The sequence below is a fragment of the Carettochelys insculpta genome, chromosome 1 (genome assembly GCF_033958435.1).
Source record: "Carettochelys insculpta isolate YL-2023 chromosome 1, ASM3395843v1, whole genome shotgun sequence".
NCBI classification, from domain to species: Eukaryota; Metazoa; Chordata; order Testudines; family Carettochelyidae; genus Carettochelys; species Carettochelys insculpta.
Genome location: NC_134137.1, coordinates 17,703,246 through 17,725,489, shown reverse-complemented (window position 1 = coordinate 17,725,489; position 22,244 = coordinate 17,703,246). Strand labels below are relative to the sequence as shown.

At 42.1% G+C, this 22,244-nt stretch overlaps 1 protein-coding gene across 1 annotated transcript in view; it reads right to left on the bottom strand.

The window, feature by feature from the left end:
• The window catches only part of UVRAG (UV radiation resistance associated), a 157,109-nt gene that overhangs the window by 93,460 nt on the left and 41,405 nt on the right, over window positions 1–22,244 (bottom strand). The window contains exons 7-8 of the mRNA XM_074981318.1: window positions 4,130–4,235; window positions 2,336–2,462 (exon numbers count right to left, since the gene is read on the bottom strand). Of these exons, the coding sequence (XP_074837419.1) occupies window positions 2,336–2,462; window positions 4,130–4,235 (233 nt within the window). The remainder of the gene's footprint in view (window positions 1–2,335; window positions 2,463–4,129; window positions 4,236–22,244) is intronic.

The window sequence follows — 22,244 nt, the reverse complement described above, 5'->3', positions numbered from 1 at the left end:
AGTGTTGATGATATTGTTCAAGTGCCTTCAGAATGATGCTTGTATGTTGTCCAGTTTCACATGTGTACAATAGCATTGGAACAACCATAGCATAGTATACAAAGAGCTTTGTCTTGGCAAAAATTTCCTGGTTTTCTAAGAGAAGCAAAAGCAGAGCTTTCACAACTCAGATGATGCTGGATTTCCACATCAATGCTGACTTTAGTGGAAAGATGACTTCAAAAGGTACGGGAAATGCTCCACACTTTCCAGCAGTTCTCCACTGACTTCAATAGAAGGTACATGAGTGTGTCCTGTTGGCAAGGGTTGGTGGAGCATCTTGGTCTTTTTCACGTGCAACTTCAGGCTGAGATTTTCATATGCTTTGGTGAGGGTGCTAAAAATGGTCTGAAGGGCTACAGAAGAAAGAACGACAACCACGTTGTCATCCATGAATGGGAGCTCCATAATTGAGGTTGTGGAAGTCTTGCTTTTAGCCTTGTTTCCTGAGATTGAGAAGCTTTCCATTCATTCTATAGACAATCTTCACACCATCTGGAAGCTTGCCATCATCAATTAAGTGAAGGGTGATGGCAATGAAGATGCAGAACAGTGATTGGGCAATGATGCAGCCTTGTTTGACTCCTGTTTTGACCTCAAAAAGAGGTTGCTTTTGGATTTGTTGCTGTTCAGTACTGTGCCAGTCATGTTGTTGTTAAGCAGCCTCAAGATGCTAATGAATTTTTGGGGGCAACCAAATCTTTGAGAGGACGGTCCACAGGGTACTACAATTGATTGAGTTGAGCCCCCCAAACTCACTACACAAAACTGATGCAGCCTATGACTGAGAAACTGAATTCCCCTCATGCTCCAGCACCACAGGCATGGGGATGGAGAAGGGTGAAGTGAGGTTCAAGGCTTCCATCAGGCCAGATTAACTCTTGCAGGGAACCAAAAATGGGGGTGTTCAGTGTGCAGGAGCAAGTGCAGGATCTGGGCAGGAAGAAGCTACAGGAACAGGATGGGCATGGATGGTGGGGTGGCATTTACAGGAACAGGCTGAGGTTGGGGTGTCTGGGCAGCAGGAGGGAGCAGGGGCAGGGCACGGCGCTTACCTCCATGCGCAAACCACCACTGCCTCCATCCAGTATGGAGGAAAAGCTTCCTGAAGAGGCTTTTCTCCCACACTTCTAGGCCCCCACCCAACTACTTTGATTGGCTTGAATTCAAACCAATCAGAGCAGGAAGAGGAAGCTTCTCTACAGGCAGCACTACACTGTCATTCCCACAGCCAGGAGACAGGGAGGAGGAGTGGCAGTAGCCTCCACCAGGCAGAGCCTGGGAGCTGGATCCAGCCGGGCTCTGCATCCCCCGCCACGGACCAGATGCTGGGAGGGGAGCCCTGAGCCTCGAGGGCTGGATCCCCACCTGAACTGAACTGCAACCAAATACAATCAATGGCAAACCCTAAATCCCACTTGAAATCTGCCCATCCCGTCTCCACAGTTAGAGGTATGCAGATAAAAGTAGTTCCATTATTTCTACTGGTAGAGTTAAGGGTAAAAGACACCAGGACCTTCCTCTATTTTTAGAATATCAATATTTTTTGAATGCCTTAGTCTTTCAACCTACTGTGAAGACCCATGCTCAAATCAAATTATTTATATTTATGGAGCTCAGTCCATAGATATGCTGTAAAAAAGAAGAGACAAGCACTTGGTGTTAATATACTATATTAACAATAAGCTTTATGCTACAGTGTTAAAGAACTGACTTGAATAGCAAGCTTTTTGTGGGGAAGGTCTGTGGTTTTGTACTGCATCTAATAAAATGGGGTCTGGCTCCACAAACATAGCACCTACACGTTATTGCAATATTAGTAATAGTCCATTCTTCACAAATTGAACTTGAAGTGTGCTATTACTACAGCATCACTATGTTTTGATGTTGCATTAGTACATTTTGGATATTGTTAACTGCTTAGATTAAAGTCTGGTGCGAATTACATGGTATGATCTCCACAAATAGCATTCTTAGCTGGTTTTAACTGTTGGGCAAGACTGATAACAGAAAGTATTTATGCTGTTGTTCTACTTGCATCTTCTAATATCACTGTGGCATATTAAGACATGATAGTTCTGCTGACGCAGAGCTTGCAGAGGCTAAATGCAAGCCTTTTGGGCTGAGGATAAAACACACAGGGTTGGAACCTGTGAAGTGGGCATCCACGTGCTTACAAAAGATGAAGTGGTCTTGCTTTTTTAGTAGTTTTCATGCTCTCAAAGCAGACTACTCAACCTTTTAGATAGGTAACTGAATTCTGGCACTGGAAAAATTCCAGTCATTCTACACTCACCTTTATCATGCAATGTATTTTGTTGCTTATGCAATAAGGCTACCTCCCGACCCAGTGCCTTTTTTTGCCTCTCCAGTTCATTGCGAAGTACCAATATCTTCAATTGTAAACACTCACTCTTTTTTTTCTAAGAAGAAGATAGCTCAATAAATATCTTGAAAGGATTACTTGAATTGAATATGGTAACATTAAATTACGTGCATGACCTAGCAACACCAAAAGGTTGTGCTACCAAGCTGTCAAGAAACCATGCCTAAATTACAGTTAAAAAAATATCTAAATGAAAATTCTATTTAAATGGAATGTACTCGTAATCACACACTTTGACAGCAGCAGAGGGAGGGGAAAAACAAGATATAAATGGAAATACAAGTTGAACCTTTCTAGTTAAGCACCCTCAGGAACTGACCAGTGCTGACGAGAGAATCTGCCAAACCACGGAGATCAATATAGTCTAGCAGCAGTACCAACACTTTTCCACTGTTTACTGGGCTCTTAGAAGATATTTGGGGGTAAAGTATAGCACAGAACACTGACAGCCAGGACTGGTGGCTGTAAAGAAACTTTATGGGACCATGGGAAACTTGGCCACTCCCCTGATAACTAGACATCCAGCTAAATAAAATCATGCTGGACCACAGGTGTTGCCAGATTAGAGAGGTTCAACCTGTAAGCACTATTCCCTATAAACTAGCCTATCATGTCTAATTTTGTTGGATGTAACAATATATGTCTGTTGAGAAGCTACAACATTCTGGACTTGGGTTTAGTGTATATATTTTGTACATGTCTTTGTAAAGAAGTATCTGTACCTACATGTACAAATGATTCCCTGAAACATATGGAAAGAAAGCTAGAAACAGAACACATCTGTAAGGTATCAGTAGTAAAGACAATGAACTAAATGTCAAATGACCACATCAAACTGTATATCAAATCTTTGGATGTGAAGATAGTTTACCATTTAAGTAAAATGATGCACACTTTTCACCTACTATATAGTTAAAAAATTGGATTAAAAATGGATATTCCATAGTTTCTCAAAAACCTTAGCCTAGCTTGAGATTTACTGAAATTAACTCAGTATTCTCAGTCCAGGACCTAGCACATCACAAAATGACTGGATTTTTTTTTTAAACGGATACTTGGCGCCAGGAGCCTGCCAATGGATGCCAATATAAATTTCTCAATGAAGTCACCATGAGCAATTTTGGCTATATTGGCTCACAGCTCTGAACTGAGCTCAGTTCTTCTGTGACAGAAACTAATGCCAATATGCTGCTTTTCTCTAAAAGCCAGTGAAAGCCCCAGAGCACAAAGCTATAGCTGACTCACAGTTAATATTTAAAATGGACATGCCATTTTTGCATCTGACAAGTTATTCCAGACACTGAACTGAGTCTGAAAGACTGGGCTGCAAATTGGTACAATTAGACTTAGCCCGAACAACGAGAAACCACCACACTTTCCAATGGTAGATTAATCCCAATCTCAAATTTTATTTTTGCTGGCAAATCTTTTGTATTCATTATACAGTTGATGTTTATGCATTAGCACGGTAAAGCATTAAGTGACCTATTAATTTTTTTCTTCTCTGTAATGTAGATGTAACCCCAAATCCAATACACTGAACTTTCCAGATAAGTTTCCATTCAAAATAGCTAATATTAAATGTAAGGAGCATTTATACTAGAGTTTTAAAAGACACTTGTATGCCTATTGGGCACCATGAAACTGCATTCTTTTAAGCAAGTCTGGAAGAGTAATATTTCAAAATTGAATGTGAAAGCCTACCAGTTCATTGCTTCTGGATGTCAGTCTCAGTTTTTCTTCAATCTCCCTTCCTATTTTTTGAACGGTTACCTGAGTCTGTTTAATTGCACACTGGGCTCTATGAAGCCTGAAAAATAAAGACACAAGTTATAGAATAAATGGAATATGGAACATGCCCTCATAATGAACATACCAGTTACTCCAGACAGCAGAAGCAGCATGAACCTAAACAACAAAATGTACCTCTGCCGTCTTAAATATCTTCCTCATTAACTAGGTTGAGCTATGCACCACAGAACTTTAGCATGAGTTTACAGGAGATCAGGTAACTGGAACATGATGGGCTGTCACAGAGCTCCACCATGTTGACTGAAGTTTGCAACACTTAAATGGTTGAAGATCAGGATTTTATGGTGTGATTACTACATGTTCAGCACCCCCGAGTCCGACTAACAGCGGTAGCATGACACTTGGGCACTCACCACCTACTGCTAAACTTTTTTCAAAACTATAAGTTAAAAAAACTGAAGGAATTAAATAGCAAAACACACCTAGAGGAATGTTAGATATGCCTTCTCAGAACACTAGAAAGTATCATGGGGGAATCTAGCACTTTCAATGCTACTCAGGAGAAAGAAACTAAACTGAAAAAATAAACATGCTAACCATGTCCCATAAGGCATGTAATTCAACTTTAATTAACCACACCAATACTATAAAAGATGCTGGTAAATAACCTTGGTGTCATAGTTAAGACTATAAGAAAACATTTGTTTTACAAGGTTTTTATCCCTATCAATTTGGCTCAGAAAGAACCTTGTGGAACAGCACCAGAAGGTACAAGCTACATGGGGTGCAAGGCCATTGAAAATAAGATGAAGTAGCTCTAATTTTCAATTTTCTGTAAGGCATAGGCCGTTTCTACAAAGGCCACTTCCTTTGGAAGTTGCATGTTAATACATCGAGCGAAAGATGCTAATGAGGCACAGATGCAGATTCCCCACGGCTCATTAGCATAACATCACATGATTTGGAGTCCAGAAGACTGTTCTTCCGGACTCAAACACCGTGTAGAAGCACGGCCCTGGGGGGCGCTTCTGGAAGGAAGTCCTTCTTCCAGAGGCCCCTTCTTCCTTGGAAGTAGTCCTTCTGGGAGCCCCCCCAGGGCCGCACTTCTACACGGCATTTTGGAGTTTGGAAGGACGGTCTTCCGGACTCCAAATCATGCGACGTTATGCTAATGAGGCGTGGGGAATCTGCATCTGCGCCTCATTAGCGTCTTTCGCTCCGTGTATTAGCATGTAGAAATGGCCATAGGAGCTGCCTTCAAAGGATTCTAAGGGGAGTTAAATGCTCCTTTAAAAGCTCCTTGAAATCTCAGCTGATGATACCAGAAAAACTCTTAAGAGCCCATTAATGGAAGGTTGTTTTTTTAAAGAGACAAAACATTTGTATGTGATGATACAGATATACTTAGTCCTTTCTCAGTGCAGAAGAAGAGAGCAGGATTACTCTAGATATCCCTGCTAAGCCTACATGTCCATGATCCTATGAAGTCCAATTTTTAACTCACCCAGTTAAATCCACATATTCAAAAGACAGATCCATAACAGAATCCACCCAAACAATGTTTCAAGGTGAACTATGCTTACAATAAAAATGTCAGTTTACGCCAAACAAAATGCAATTTTGTTTAATCAAAGTCAGTATTGCCCAACACACAAAGTGGCCTGAAACACTGGTGGTGCATAAATACTTGATTTCTGAAACAAGTGATTTATGGCCATAATTAAAGTGGCCTGTATCATAGGGTTGTTTTAAACAAGTGGTTCTAGTAGCGTAGATTGTAGTTATCCCAAAAGGAAGTACAGCTAGAGATTCTAGTTTGAACTTTTCCCACTGAACTCAGCTCCTGTGGCATCACATGCCAAAATACCGAAGAGTGAAAACTCAGCTTCACAAGTACTAGTGACTGGCACTTGAGAGAGATCTATCTAATTCTTGACCAGAGGACAGTCCCTGGGATGTGAAGCCTTGGACCAATGATCATGAGAAATCCAGTGTAGGTAGCCTCAGTTGTCTTTGAGGCTGGATAAAGTGCTGATCTGTTAAACACTGTTATCAGTATTTGTAATTTAATAGCTTAGATTCTTGAATATTTTGCTTCCACTTTTTCAGGTGGTGATAACTCCATATGGAAGATACTACCCAGCAGTGAGATGAACATGCCATTGCCAGTGTTTTTCACCCAAATAGTCATTTCACAAGACTGACATTGATGAAAACAAAAATATGGCCAGTCAAACACATACACACGAAGTGCATTGCTGATGCTGAATCACTGAAATTTTGAATACATGAAGGAAACTGAAGATTATTTGTATTTATTTTAAACTAAACCTCTATCCATTTTAGTAATCTTTAAAGTACTGTAACTGCCATTAAACTGTACGTATAAGATAACAGACTATGGAAAAACTGTTCTATATGGAGCTAAGTGTCCTTAACTTTTGCACTAATGGGTAATTGCTTGAACTACAATCTTAGAAATTTTAACAGGATTTAGTACAGCATTTATAGAGCCAATCTTCTTACACTTTTTTGCTGTTAATCACCTCAACAGTGCTCTCTACTTACTCATAAATACTAAACCCAGTTGGCTAGGATTTTGAAGTCAGGATTTCCTGACACACATTCATACTCATACAGTAGCTCTACCTGGTTCCAGCAATCTGCAGGTTTTACATTTGCAATTCACACAAAATACTTTAAAAATTGGAGAAAAGGCTGCAGCAGAATTTCAATGGCATTTTAGAGACAATCCACTATGCTGATGTTAAGTATCAGAGGGGTAGCTGTGTTAGTCTGGATCTGTAACAGCAACAAAGGGTCCTGTGGCACCTTATAGACTGCCAGAAAAGTTTTGAGCATGAGCTTTCGGGAGCACAGACTCACTTCGTCAGATGCTGGTTTTGGAAATCTGCAGGGCCAGGTATAAATAAGCCAGAGCAAGGGTGGGGATAACAAGGTTAGCTCAGTCAGCAAGGGTGAGGTTTTCTACCAGCAGTTGATCTGGAGGCGTGAACACCAAGGGAGTTCACACCTCCAGATCAACTGCTGGTAGTAAGCCTCACCCTTGCTGACTGAGCTAACCTTGTTATCCCCACCCTTGCTCTGGCTTATTTATACCTGGCCCTGCAGATTTCCAAAACCAGCATCTGACGAAGTGAGTCTGTGCTCCCGAAAGCTCATGCTCAAAACTTCTCTGGTAGTCTATAAGGTGCCACAGGACCCTTCGTTGCTATGTTGATGTTGGCGGCCCAAACCATGACACACTGCTGAGGACTGCTAAATGACTGTTTCCTGGAGGTCTTCATGCCCTGAACATTGCTGATAAGAACTCTGTGGCTTGGCTTGACCAGATTGTATATGCCAAATAAATAAATGACCATCTCTCTTGATCCAGAGAATCAATTCCACTAGACCTGTTTACACCAAGGACTATGTATTAAGATTTAATTAAATTAATCTATACTAGTCTACAATGCATCTCAAAGACCACAGCATTAATTTGCAACAGTAACTGGTCCATGAATTTTAAAACTGTCCTAACAAAAAACACAGATTGATCTTAAGAAGCGGGTCTGCCCCACAAAAGCTAATCACCTCATCAATTATCTTGTTAGTCTTTAAAGTGCTACATGACAGCTTTTTTTGTTTTGACACAGATTGATGTTTGTTGCCCTCTGGCTTCCCCTCACTCTCACCTCCATCATAAGTAACTGGACATTAATTTTTAGAAATTTGTGGAAACAGATGAAGGATCCGTTCCATTTCCAGCTTTCATAATTATTTCCATAAATCTAAAACACTGACTCTTTCAAATATCCAAATACTTATTAGCATTCTTCAAAACGCTTTGGCTCTCCACAATGGAGGTAGAGGTGTTAAATTTCAGCATGCACAATATATAGTTCTGTGCTCAAAGCCTTGCATACTAGCGTACCCATAGCTAGCTCAGTATTCAACTGCTCTGGGCAGTTGAAAGGATACTTATGTAGCAGCAAGGTCACAGATACCTGCCACGAGAACAGGGAGCCAACATCCAAGGAAGTTGAGGAACTATTGGGGTAATGAGAGCTGACAAGAGAATCAAAACTTGGCCTCTTCAGAGCTGGGGCCTCCGCAGGATAGAGCTTCCCAACCCACACGATGTTCTGTACAGTTAAGCAGAGTTAAGCAGAATTCAGACCGTTCGCACCTGTCGTGCAGAGTTCCAACACAAAATAAGCATACTCCCAGGTCCATCTTCAGAGCACAGGAACAACCGAATTCGACAGGCTTACTAGCGTTTGCTTTTGATCTGGCGTGGGTATAAGTTTGTACTGGAAGGGGACTTGGAATGTTGAGAAGTGGGTGCATAGTATGTTTTGCCAGAAAACATGTGGGTTGTTTTAATGGCATTTAGTGCTCAAATATACTCCCCACCTGTGCAAACTAATTTAAAAAAGTTTTAGAATGGGAAGTGAAAAAGGAATGTGCTCGAGGCTCTGGAGGCTGACCTTTCACTATCACTTCCAGTTCAAAAGTGGAGAGTGCTTGGAGAATGCAGAACAGAAAATAAAGCTTTAGGGATGGAGCAAGGTCTAGGAATTTGAGACAAGGAAAAAGACAATTCTCATTCCTTGGTGACAGCTGCCATGTTGGCTGACATACCGAGGACAGAACTAGGAAATTCCAAAGCTAAAGGAAGGAGCTGCTACAGCTGGAGCTGGCTAGAGAGTCATGCCAAGGACATCATCAACTAGGCAACCTGCAACAATCAACAATCAGTTACACGTGCCACAAGACTGAGAAATCTAGGACAAGTCACTTAATAGGATTAACACTGCTTCCATAGCGCCTTCCAAAAGGCTCATGGGTCTGCATCCCTCTAGTAGCTTGCCTTCCAGCACATCAAACTTAATCTGCTTGTCTTCATTGTCAGAGCCCCCTCAATATCGATTCACCCTATCCATTACTTCTCATTAGAAGCAAGGTCTGGACAGCTCACCTCTAATTGCCCCACATACCAGCTTCTTTCCCCTGACTTGGATCCTGGTTTATGATTAGCGTTCCTAGGTGCAATGGCGATAAAAATAAAATAACTTACACAGTGCCGGATGCAGTTACACCCATTTTAAGAGAGACAAATGGAGACATGGAGAGGTTAAGTCAAGTCATCAGCACATCACCACACTTCAGGCAACAGAACTGGGACAGGGACTCAGGAGTCTTGAATGTCCTCCATTAAGTAAAATAGTAACAAAGGAACAGGAAGACAGGGCGACAAGACAGAAATATGCAAACTCAGGGAACCAAAGCAGTTTACAGCAAAATTTCAGTTTTACATACGCCTTCTTATAAAGATTTCCCTCAAATTCTGAGGAATTACTTTTCCTGCAGTAGTGCCTAGGAACTCCAGTCATCTCTAACACAAGACAAGTGTCCATACGTCAAGGAGCTTAACCTAAGGAATCCAAATAATCAAGCTTCATGCTTCTCCCCACCCACCCCCGCTTCCAAATCCCTCTTTGTCTGTCAAGTTTGGTGTATCTCTTGTAAAACAATAAAATGGGATCTTTAAGGATGGAGACAAATCTCATACTTGTGGAACAAACATTAACAATACTGAAACTGCTTTTTAATCCCATCAGTCTGAACTTCTGCTACAGGTTTCCATCATATTCTAAAGGAAAGCCCTTTTCATAAAGGGCTTGAATTCTTTAAAGAAAAAAAATTGGTTCCCTCGTTTAAGCACAGAATAATTACTATATCATTGTTGTGCAGAACAGACTATGGATTCACTAGGATGGATATTCTTTATGGTCATACAAAAGTAAGTGGATGTTAAATGAACTTTTAAAGTGGTATTCCATTTAAGAACTTACAGGAAAAATAAGTTAAAAAGTTGACCTGCACCACACATTAATAGATTAATTGATTCAACTTATCTGATGTTGTATGACACCAGGCATGATTGAACAGGGATAACCCAAACAAAAATGTAGGGCATGCTGTATCCACAATGGGGAGTGGTGTGGCACTTTCAACCACACCTTCAAAAGTTGGACACAGGCCCTGGTGGGGGCTTCTGTTGACCTTGGCCTTGGTTGAACAGGCTGGTGAGAGCACCTCCTGATGCTCTGACTTTTCCGTTTACTTTGATCCCTTGTCTGGAGGGGGGGAATTGCCTACAGGAAAGGCATAGGGTAAAATACCTGCATTGCACTGCAGGCATATGAAGGCCCTGCAATCTCAGGGTGGCCCTGGTGTCCTTACAGCTATGTAGCCTCTTATCAGTTTTCTCTGAAAAAAAGGGATGGCCCCTTAAAGGCAAGTCTTGAAGGGTTTTCTGTACTTCATATGTCAAGCCAACGACCTAAAGCCATGCACCCCTTCTTATGGTCACACCTCATTCCATGACCTTTGTTGTCATGTCAACAGCATCTAGGGTGGCCTGCAAAACCACACAAGAAGTCAGCTTGTTCTCCACTAATGCTGCAAATTTGGGTTTGGCATTAGGGGTGGGGTGGGGGGGGGGGGAAAAATCAGCTCCATGAACTTGGAGAGAGAGGAAGCTGTGTTGTAGGATTATCTACTCAGGGAGGGCTTGATTAGATATTTGCAACTGTAGCCCCCTCCCCTACACCCGCCAGTTGAATAAAAAAAAAAAAAACTTTCCTACCAGAGATCTCCAAACATTTAACTTCCCTATTTTTGGGCGAAGACCCCTGAAACCCTGTCTCTCCCTATACCTGGCCGAGCCCACAACAAAAGGGCAGGGGGTCGGGGTGGTAAAAAGGTGTTCCTGCACCATAGAGGGAATAGAAGACCTCCTCTCATTCTTCACTGCTGTGGGCTAGGCCAACACCATGGTCTGCCACACAATCTTAGCCATCTGGGTGATAGTATTAAATGAGAGGCAGTGCCATAGTAGTAAGACTTTATAAGGACAAGTTAGCCATCAATTGGGCTGGCTTCATCCCTCACCTCCTCCACCTGAACCCCCTAAGCCTTGGTCACCTGGCAGAGCAGCTGCTAGAGGGCCCTACTGTTCTTATGGGCAAGATGGAGAGGACTCACACACCTTCATTGAGCTGTCCACATGGCCCCCACAAGGGACAGTGCCTCCACCCTCTGACCTACAGGGAACAGCTCCGACATCTGTCTCAGCAATGCCGAGCCCACGGAGGATGGTGCTGAGCCCTGCACCACAAGAGGAGCCATTGTTGAAGATGTCAATGGGAACCCATCAGGCCCCACAAGTGCCAGCATGGTCAGCAACATGGCAGACAGCATCAAAGAAAAAGGTGTCAGAACCACCAGCGCTGATAATAAAAGCACCTAGGGGATCAGTGTCGAGGTTACTGACTGTGCCAACAAGGACGGTTCCATAGGAGGCAGCTGTTCCAATGAAATATCCTGTACAGGGGCTCCCGGTGATGCTGATGGTGCCCAATGTGGTACCAAGGAACTTCCCAACACTGATGGGGCCCAGGACAGAGGGCAAATGAACTGCCCCGGCTCTTGTGGAATGCCCATGGAGTCCAGAAAGGCCACTGTGGAGCCAGCTGCCAGTTTGGTTGTAACTGTCCTGGAGTGGAGCATTGACTCAGTCTGAATGAAGAGCAAGCTCTCCTACTCGTGCTCGAATTGGAGAAGTACAAGTAGGACTTCAACTCAGAGGCCTCCAATGCCAAAGACCAAGGAGGTGCCAGTCCTGAGGGTACCTGCATAAGCACTGGCCAGGATGGTGCCAGCACCGGTGCCACAGTCACTGGAGGAGCCGCAAATGTAAGCGGACACGTCACCATGGAGTGCTTGCCCCATGATGAGGGACAACTTAATACCTGCCTCAGGCACACGCTCCTTCTTGGTGAGCCACCCGGAACACCTCCAGCAGCGATGGTAGCTGCAGGGAGCTGGAACTAGACCTCCAGACCAGCATCAAAGCCCAACAATTCATGGTCTGCCCGTGGCACATCTGTCCTGACGCCACACGGGAACACTCTTTGTGCTTGGAAGCCACGGGAGAATGGTCCCTGTTGTGCCTTTTCTTCTTGTGAGGCACTGGGGATTGACACTTATGTCTCTGAGGAGGTTGAGGTACTGGTCCCTCAGTATGGTACCAGACCCCCTTCTCCTTTGTAGATGCTGTGACCCAGCTGAGTGCCGGTGCATCCCACACCGAGGAAGATGTGCGTGGCTCAGCAGGTAGGGATTTCTCAGGCTGTTGAGCCATATTCATCAATAGGACTTTGAGGTGCTGAGCCCTGTCCTTCAAGGTCCTCAGCTGGAAGAGTTTATAGATTGGGCTATGATCCCGTTGGTGACTCTCAACCAGAAACTTAAAGCAGACTGAATGGAGGATCACTTTTCAGCATGTGCTTCCCGCAGTCAACGCAGACTTTTAAGCCTGGAGACCTTGGCATGCCTGGCACTGAGGCTTCAAGGAGAGGGAATGACCTCCCTACTCAGGGCCCATTGAACACCACTAACAATAGAACTATTTACACCTATTAACACCTAAAGACCTATTTACATATAAGATCTAACCACTACCAGTTAACTAAAAAGATTGCTTGCACGAGCAATGGGGAGTTTCCCCCAACCAACACCGTGGCAAGAAGGAATTGAGTGGGGAGCACGTCAGGTGGTGCCTATATTGATCGCTATACCACCACCACTCCAGGAGGTGACGCTCCGACCTGATAGCTTACAGCTAGAGGAAAAAATTTCCAGCAACTGAGAGTGCACATCTGTATTGGAATGACATGAACAATCACTCGAAGAACTTGGAGATTACCACCACTTAAGGACAAACGATTGCAGCAGGACATTGCAAAACCTATAGACTCAAATGAGAACTTATAAATATAAAAACAGAATGCTTGTGCCATGGGACTTCGTCCTGCAGCCTCAGGAGCTTCAGATCATGGCTGACAGAATTCAGCACCTAGTGTTCAATCCAACCAGCCAGAAAGTTGACTTGAGCTACAATAACTTTAAGCACATCTGCAGGACATGCACAGGTGTACATGCATATGCTGCTTTCCATGTTCTATTTTCCATCAACACGATATATTGCCTTTACTCCCTGAAAAAGTTCCCATGTGCTTTTTAAGTATAATCTCCCATGGTTCTCATCCTAAAATTAGAATAAGCTATGCTTCAATACAGGCTGTTTCATTTATAATAAGTACTATGAGAAAGCTGATGACTTACATTTGCTATGCTATCAATCAAGGCAGAATTCTTCCAAGGTTGCTCTGGATTTTATTAGAATTAGCACTTTAAAAGACTAAAATTTAAGGTTTCAAAAGTCCATTTGCCTGTGGGAGACTTTTCAATGGGAGCAAAGGGATCAGAGCCAGTTTTCATAGAATGTAAGACTTTAAAAAACAAAAAAGTTTAACCAGGGTTCTCCTTCAGCATCCACAGATTTTTCTGTCGCGCCTCAGCTGAAACTTTGTCAAGCAGCTGTAGAAACACATTCACAAAAAAAGTGAGCTTTACTGTTATTCAAGGCCCTGTGAGCTGCACTGCAATTCACCCAAATTTTGTGACTTTCCCAAAAAAGCATGCAGTTTACATTTTGGGAGAGGGCAAAAATAGTTTGAACAGCCAGAATAGCTGAACCCCTTATTCTCTCCCCCGAGACACTTATCACAGCAATCAGAATGTTTTAGAGCAGCGTTTCTTAAACTATGTTCTGTGTACATTGGTGTTCTGTGAACAACTCACAGGCACGATGTGAGCATTTGGAAAAAAAAAAAAAAAAAAAAAAATCACTGATGGTCTATCTTTGCTATTGATATCAGATGCAGTGTTGCTTCTTCATTGCTAGGATACCTGACTAAATTACTTAATTTTGTTTTTGCTGTATTTGGCTGTTTGGGTTTTCGGCCTGACAACAATTTTTTTTCCTAACAAAAGTGTTCATAGGTATTCTGCATAAAAATATTGTTTGGTGTTTGGCAGTCTCAAAAAGGGTTTAAGAAACTGTGTTAGAGAATGGAAGAGCTCCTGTTTCTTCCTTCTCAAGGGAATTTGGGGAAGAAATGGGTGCACAAAAGCAAAAAACTTAAGACATTTACTAGTAAGACTCGTGTGAGACACCGATTCCTGATGTCTAGCAAGAGCATGCCGGTAAAAATCTAAACTACTTCTGCTCTTCTCAGCAACCATTTGGACTGGCAGGTAAACTATGCTTCTCAGCAAATCACTATTGCAGACTAATAAAATTCATAGCTGTCTGAACTTTTTCAAGCCTGAACTAGTTTTTTTTTCTTGGACTGATTTCGATATTAGCCACAAGGCTTCATACTGGAAGTGCAAACAAGGCTATGGACACAAGGAGAGTATTAAATAATTTCATCCCTTCTGCATGTATTGTGAACTCTGGGCTTAATGCCAGAGTTCCACTAACATCAGTGGAAGCATTGATGTGAAATGAAGACTGCAAAGTCTGTAAAAATATCTATAATATGGTGAAAGAGCCCAAAGACCAGAGCTGCTGGGTTAAGCAGTTCTAAGATCACAAGACTTTAGAAGAATAAACTATCTTTGGCTAGGTCTACCCTTGGGAATAAAGTTGACTTTTTAACACTAGATTTTATAAAGTTGAAGTTGAGTGTAGATACCCGCTCAAACAAAAACAAACTGACTTAGTGTCCCCACTAAATTGCTGAAGTTTGACTGCTGCAGCAGTACACTGTGGGCACCTCTCAGTTCCTGCACCCCTACTACATTTTGGGTTTTTATTTTTTTTTTTGCCAGTGCATTAAGGTAAAAAAATGCACCACAAGTGGGTGTGGGTTTGTGATGTCATCTTTCCAGAGTGCATTGCCCTCACTCCCCTAGCCGTTGAAAACAGACATTTCTCCGAAGTCATTTCCCTGGCGAAGATACACCAAACAGGAATGGTTCAGTAGCTGAAGCCCATGATACCCAAGTGGAAAACACTGTATGTGGAAAGTGAGATTCACCACACATAAGAAAATGAGTCAAGTCTGCCAGTTGTGGCTGGTGTAAATACCAATGGAAGCATCAGTAGAGACCTCAAATGCATTATTTCAGATGATAATCTTAACACAGTTTCTGCTGCCAACAGTAGTAGTGGCTCAAGTACTGTACATAGAATCATTATAGGTCCAATGCTAAAGAAAAGAGGGAAACCCAGAAAAACAAAACTGAGGCAATTTTTCATGGAACTTCAACAGGTGAGAATGGGCTGGAATATCTCAACTCAGAAAAGAAGATAATCGGCCACTTTAAATATACCTTTGTCTGAAGAACCTCCTCTGCTTAACGAGGCAAAACAAGGTCAACCTAGAGATATGTGGAACATGAATTATGGAAAGAGGCAGTTTTTACAAAAGCATTTAAACTGACATTAAATACAAGTGAAGAGAGAGAGAGATTTTAATTTGGTCAGAAGGAGCCAGGTTTGAAGTAATGAAACAGAAATTTGTGAGTTGTCACCACAGAGATGTGAACAACACTCTTTGTAAGACAAACAAGTGGCTGGTAGCATAACAAAGCTTCACTCTGCTACCCCTCTGACACTTGTCACCATGCAAGGCACTGCATTTAGCAGTATTGAGTGGAAATCCATCAATGTGCACAGATAGACTGCATCTTCCTCCCCAAATGCAAATGGATGGATATATCAAACAGACTGAAGGTAAAAACCCCACTGAAAATTGACATCCTACACAGATTATGATGAGAGATTGTGTCACACACACTCTACAAAACTGAGGAACCACCTGACCAGCATTCTTTACAGCAAACAGGAAAACATCAAAAAAGGAGCTCTCAAATCTGGAGAGTCCAAAAAATAAAAAAAAAAAAAATATAAAAAAATCTACCATATAAACCTCCACATGGCCAAACTTTACTAAAAAGAAGACAGGAAATTTACAATGCACACTTCTGTTCTCTACAGAGGAAAAAGGACTGAAAACTAAACTCCTGCTTGCCACATGGGGCCCCATCATCTCAGGCATTGGCACTCACTACAGGTTTGTCTTGATATGTGGACTCTACTCAGATCCTACGCCACCAGCACCCCCAGCTTTCTTTGAGATACCATCAACTTCCTTAGGAAGCTACAATTTATTGGTGACCTTCCTGAAAACACCATCCTGGCCACCGTGGATTTAGAGGCTCTTTACACCAATATCCCACATAATATGCACTTCAAGCAGTTAGGAAACAATATCCCTCATGTGGCCAAGGCACAAATGGTGGCAAAGCTTTGTGACTCTGTCCTCACCCACAACTATTTCAGATTTGAGGACAATATATACCTTTAAATTAGTGGCACTGCTATGGACACCCGCATGGCCCCCACAGTATGCCCACATTTTTATGGCTGACCTGGAACAACGACTTCCTCAGCTTTCATCCCCTACTGCCCCTCCTCTACTTGTGCTACACTAATGACCTTATCATCTGGACCCATGGGAAAGAGGCTTTTGAAGAGTTCCACTGTGATCTCAACCATTTCTACCCCACCATCAAGCTCAGCCTAGGCCAGTACACACAAGAGCCACTTCCTGTACACTACTGTGCAAATAAGTGATGATCACATAAATACCACTCTATACGGGAAACCCACGGACCACTATTCTTACCTACATGCCTCCAGCTTCCATCCAGCGTGCACTATGTGATCCGTTGTCTTCAGCCAAGCACTATGGTAAAACTGCATTTGCGCCAATTCCTCAGAGAAACACCTACAAGACCTTTACCAAGCTTTCCTCAAACAATACCCACCTAAGGAAGTGAAGAAACAAACATATTGACAAAACCAGATGTGTACCCAGAAGCCACCTGCTACAAGACAGGTCCAACAAGAAAAACATAACACCACTGGCCATCACCTACAGCCCCCAGCTAAAACCTCTCCAGCGCATTATCAGTGATCTACAACCTTGGGAGGAAGGCCAGTCCTCGCCTACAGACAGTCCGCCAACCTGAAACAAATTCTTTCAAGCAACTATAGACAACACGACAGTAACTCTAAAAGCTGGAATCAATCCCTGCAACAAACTTTGCTGGCAACTCTGCTCACATATCTACAGCAGTGACATCAATCACAGGACCTAACCACATCAACCACACCATCAGGGGCTCACTCACCTGCACATCTACTAATACAATATATGCCACGATGTGCCAGCAATGCCACCACTGGAAGATATGTTGGCCAAACTGGACAGTGTCTATGTAAAAGAATAAATGGACACAAATCAGATATCAGGTATAGTAACATATAAAAACCTGTAGAAGAACACTTCAACCTCCCTGGATACTCAGTAACAGATTTAAAAGTAGCCATTCTGCAACAAAAAACAACCTTCAAAAAAAGACTCCAAAGAGAAACTGTACAGCTGCAATTCATTTGCAAATTTGACAACATCAACCAAGGATTGAACAGAAACTGGGAAGTTTCTCCACTCGATGTTCACAACCACACATTAGCTGCTGATAATGGGCCACATCCTCCTTGACTGAACTAACAGATATTTTGGAGTGTAAGTTTACATGGGCAATGACCCACTTCATCAGATGCATGAGTGGGGCATCTAACGAAGTGTGTCTTTGCCCACGAAAGCTTATGCTCCAAAATACCTGTTAGTCTTTAAGGTGCCACAGGACTTCTCGTTGTTTGAGGACACCGACAAACACAGCTCTCTCTCCGATACTGATTGAACTGACCTTGTCAGTTATGGCCCTTCTCTTGATCAGGATTCTCTCCCTTTCATGAGGTTGCATAATTAAACCTGCCTCTGGAATCCCCGCGACGATGCATCTGACGAAGTAGGTCTTTGCCCACGAAAGCTTATGCTCCAAAATACCTGTTAGTCTACAAAGTGCCACCGGACTTCTTGTTTGTGGGTTTCACGATGCCCCCTCCTTTTTTTTTTTTAAATAAGGAACGAGGCTGTTCTTGCCCTCCTCTCCACCTGCAGTCTGGGCCACTGATGAGGGGAGACCAGGATACATGGTGAGGAGGCCATATGATTGCCTACACTCCACAGAATTCACAATCTGCAGTTCCAGCAGGGACTGTTTTAAAATGTAAAAACTGCATGGTAGGCTGGCAGGGGTGAGCCCTGTAAGACGTACAGTGCAGAAAAAACAAACATTTCTTGGCCTTTTCTGCTAAGTCCCATGCAGGGAAAAAGCCTTCTATAGCACTGCAACCTTGGACTGGTCAAGATATGCAGGTGTTGGGAAGCAGGGTCCACACAGCCCAGTGGAGGGGAGATAGGGGGACTAGCCAGATGGTGGTGGTGTTGGAGTGGGAGGGGTAGGCTTGATTTCACCTTGCACTTCTGAGTGCCTTTAATGTAATCTTTTTCCAGCATGCCCAGGGAAATCTTCCCATAAATGTCTCAATTTCTTTTGCTGGTTCACAGTTCCCTCAGCACAGATTCATTCCCGCACACAGAAATGAGATCCTGGATCTCCTGATGGTTCCATGCTGGGATTCTTTTGCACCCCTGAGAACTCATGTTCAGATAAATATGAAGATATACCTATCTTATAGAACTGGAAGGGACCTTGACAGTTCATTAAGTCCAGTACCTTGCACTCACAGCAGGACTAAGTACCATCTCTGACAGATTTACAAAAAAAAAAAAAAAAAAAAAAATCCACTTACCCCAGATCCCTAAGTGTCCCCTTTCAAGGGCTGAACTCACAAATCCTAGGTTTACTAGGCCAATGCTCAAACCACTGAGCTATCCCTCCCTACATTGCTTCAGAGGTCTGCTAGCCACGCTGGCCAGAAAGAAAATTAATTCAAATTCTCAGGCTTCCTGTTACCTACTTCCTGAACACCTGGAGAGCAGCACAGGTGAAAATGGCCAGAACGGACACATTTGGGGCATTGTGGGATACCTTCAGAGGCCAATAAAATCAATTTAAAATAACACTGTTTCCACACTAGCACTAATTTGACCTTTTAAGTTTGAACTTGGCTTTATGCCTCCTGAGAAGGGTGGAGCAAGAAAGTACACTTTACCACCCCCTTTAAAAATCGACCTGATGGTGTTTGCAGCAAAAGCAGCCACATTATGAAATTGAACTAAGCCCCTTAGAATCAACTTCATGCTCTAGTGTAGATAAAGCCCAAGTGTATTTGATGGTCCATACAAACTCATTGCCATGAAGTCACGGTTGATACAGCTTCCTGGTCATCAAGTTCCATTTTCTCTACAAACTTGTCATTTGCCATAGTTTGCAATTTATCCTTTTCTTTCTTCCCTGTATTGAGTCTGTTTAGAGTGGTGACAATTGTTTGATGTAAGCTTCTGTTTTATACACTGAAAACATCTTATACTGGTCATGGATTTTTATTTCAGCAGAGATTTTAGACTTTATTAGATATCTGTTTCTTTTCTGTATAGATGTGGTTAAATCTATTCAGAAAATTCCTCAACTTTTTGGATTGTTTCAGTTCTTTTAATTCTTTCTATCTGTTGCATCTGAATTTTCATGTACCGCTTTTGAATTCTTGGTTATAAGCCATGATTACCGAGACTAAATACAAATAGTTACACGCTACAGTTCTCTCTCAAAAGACAAATATATTGAAGTTCAGATTTGCCAAAACAACCTTAGTTTACACTAAGTTTATTTAAACGGAGTATTAACATGGGGGATTTAGAAAACAGAACAAAGTTTTTTGGCAACAAGAGAGATATGGGATACCCAAATTGCAAATACCCAGCACCACTATTAAAAATAAGACTTCTATTAAACAGATATTAAATAAAAATACAAATCCTGTATAAACATTTCTTTACATTTGTCCAGAGACTAGATTCAAGGAAGCTCCTGCCAGACTCCTGCCAATTCAAAAATATATATCTTACAGAAGACCCATTAAAATGCCATTTATTTTTCTTCATTTCCTTTCCCACCTACGACATCCAACAGATTTTTCTGCTTTATAATCAACATCACCCTCACCTAATTCTTTTAGAAATGTACAATGTGATCATTCAATTAGACTTGGATCAAAAAGTAGAAAGTAATCATATTGGTAAGAGAAAGGATGTTGTCTGAAGACCCAGTTTATACTCCTGGCATTGACTTCCTGCATGACCTTAAGAAAGGTACTTTGCATAACTTGCTAAGGCATAGAGGTGTAGTGTGAGTTTCTCAACCTCCTGGATGAAGTGTGCTATAAAAGTGCAAAAATACTCAAGGTGACAATCCAGAATGTAAAATTATTCCACCCAACAGGAAATACACCCCTATCCTGAGTTAAGCACCACACCTAGGAGGCAGATCAACAGTAACCAGAGCCAAAAAGTGATACACAACAAGAAAATGTATCCGTGCATATCTGAAAATCTTCTGTCTTCAAGGAGTAAGGTCCACTGAGCCCTACAACGGCACTCCCAACTGCTTATGGAATAATCATACTTGTCAAGTCACCAACAATAGGGGAACCCCTTGCTATGACTCCGAGGGTCCCCAGAATTATGAGTCACTGTTCCCACCAATCACTGAAACACTCTCCTCAGAGCTCCATTAGGCCAACCTTACAGGTTAACAATAAGGGCACCCCAACTCCCAAGCCCCTTTGAAGAGCACTTCCCTGTGTACAGCTCATATCTGTACACTCAGTAATTTCTATGTTCATTACTGCCAAGGGGATAGTACAAACAAACCAGCCCGTTTGCTTCAATCAAGTATCAGCTTCACTATAACAGCACTAATTTATAGTGAAAAATATGACTTTTTTCCCCATAAAAGATTTTACAAAGATCCGAACAAGGGTAATTAGGACAAATCCTAGCAGCACAATATAATAAACTGATCGCCCTGTACAATTACAAACACTACTCCATATCATCAAATGCATCTAATCTCCTGGTAAGATTTTTCTGCAGGTACAGAAACCATGAAAAATTTCTGTAATCCCTTTAATCTCTCATTACTTTAATGTAACTACATGCAACTCAAATCATTAACCCTACAATAACGTTAGAAAACCTAGCATTCACATGGAGGGATGTCAGAAGTTGCTATTTTAACATTAGCTCAGTGATACTGATAGCACATTGTTTTAGGGTATAATAATACATCCTACCTCATTTTCAGTAGCACACCAATTAAACCCAAGCACATAAGGATTAAAACTCATGAAACCTGTAACAATTAAAAGACTAGCCAATACAACATATGTACACACAGTGTAGCAAAATTAACAGTCCCGAGGAAAAGCCTTTTGGCTTTTTACACCTTGGGTGCTTAATTTCTGTCTAACATTTTTTGCTCATTGCTCCTTTTGAAAAACAATGCCCCCCAGTAACTGTTTGGCCTAGTGAATAGTAGTTACAGAGAGGTAGCTACATTAGTCTGTATCTTCACAAAACAAAACAAAGTAGTCATGTACCACTTTACAGACTAACAAAATAATTTATTATGTCATGAGCTTTGGTGGGGCAGACCCACCTCTTCCAGAACTGGAGAAAGTGGGTCTGCCTCACAAAAGCTCATTACCTAATAAGTTACTTTGTTAGTCTTCAAAGTGTGACATAACCGCTTATTTGGCTTGAGCAGCATACTAGTTCTGCAGTGTTTACACTGGATCTTACACTTTTGCCCTCAAAGCACGGTCTCTTTTGAAGCTACAGAAAGCACTGGGAACATCTTCTGTTAGAGCGAAGGTATGTGTGAACTTACAAGCCTTTCCAACTGCTTCAGTAACTGAGCTTGTGAATATCTGGAATTAAGTATCCGAACACACATGCTTCAGCTACACCTTAAACATCCAGCTGATTTTCCTGCAGTTCACAACACTAGTTTTTAAGAAACCAAAAGATGTAGCCAAGCATGTGTTGTTTTGTTAGGGACTACATAAATACTCAATCTGAAGTTTTTAGAGCTGTTTGATACTTGTTTTAAAAGTACAACTCCTCAGCTGCAAGAGGTTCTGCAGACTTTCCAGAAAAAAATATTTCAACTGCAGGCAAAGACCAAGCATGAAAAACATTTCAGGGTGGTTCTGAAAGGTGTCCATGATGGTAGAAAAGATGCTGTATTGCAATTATAACCATATCAT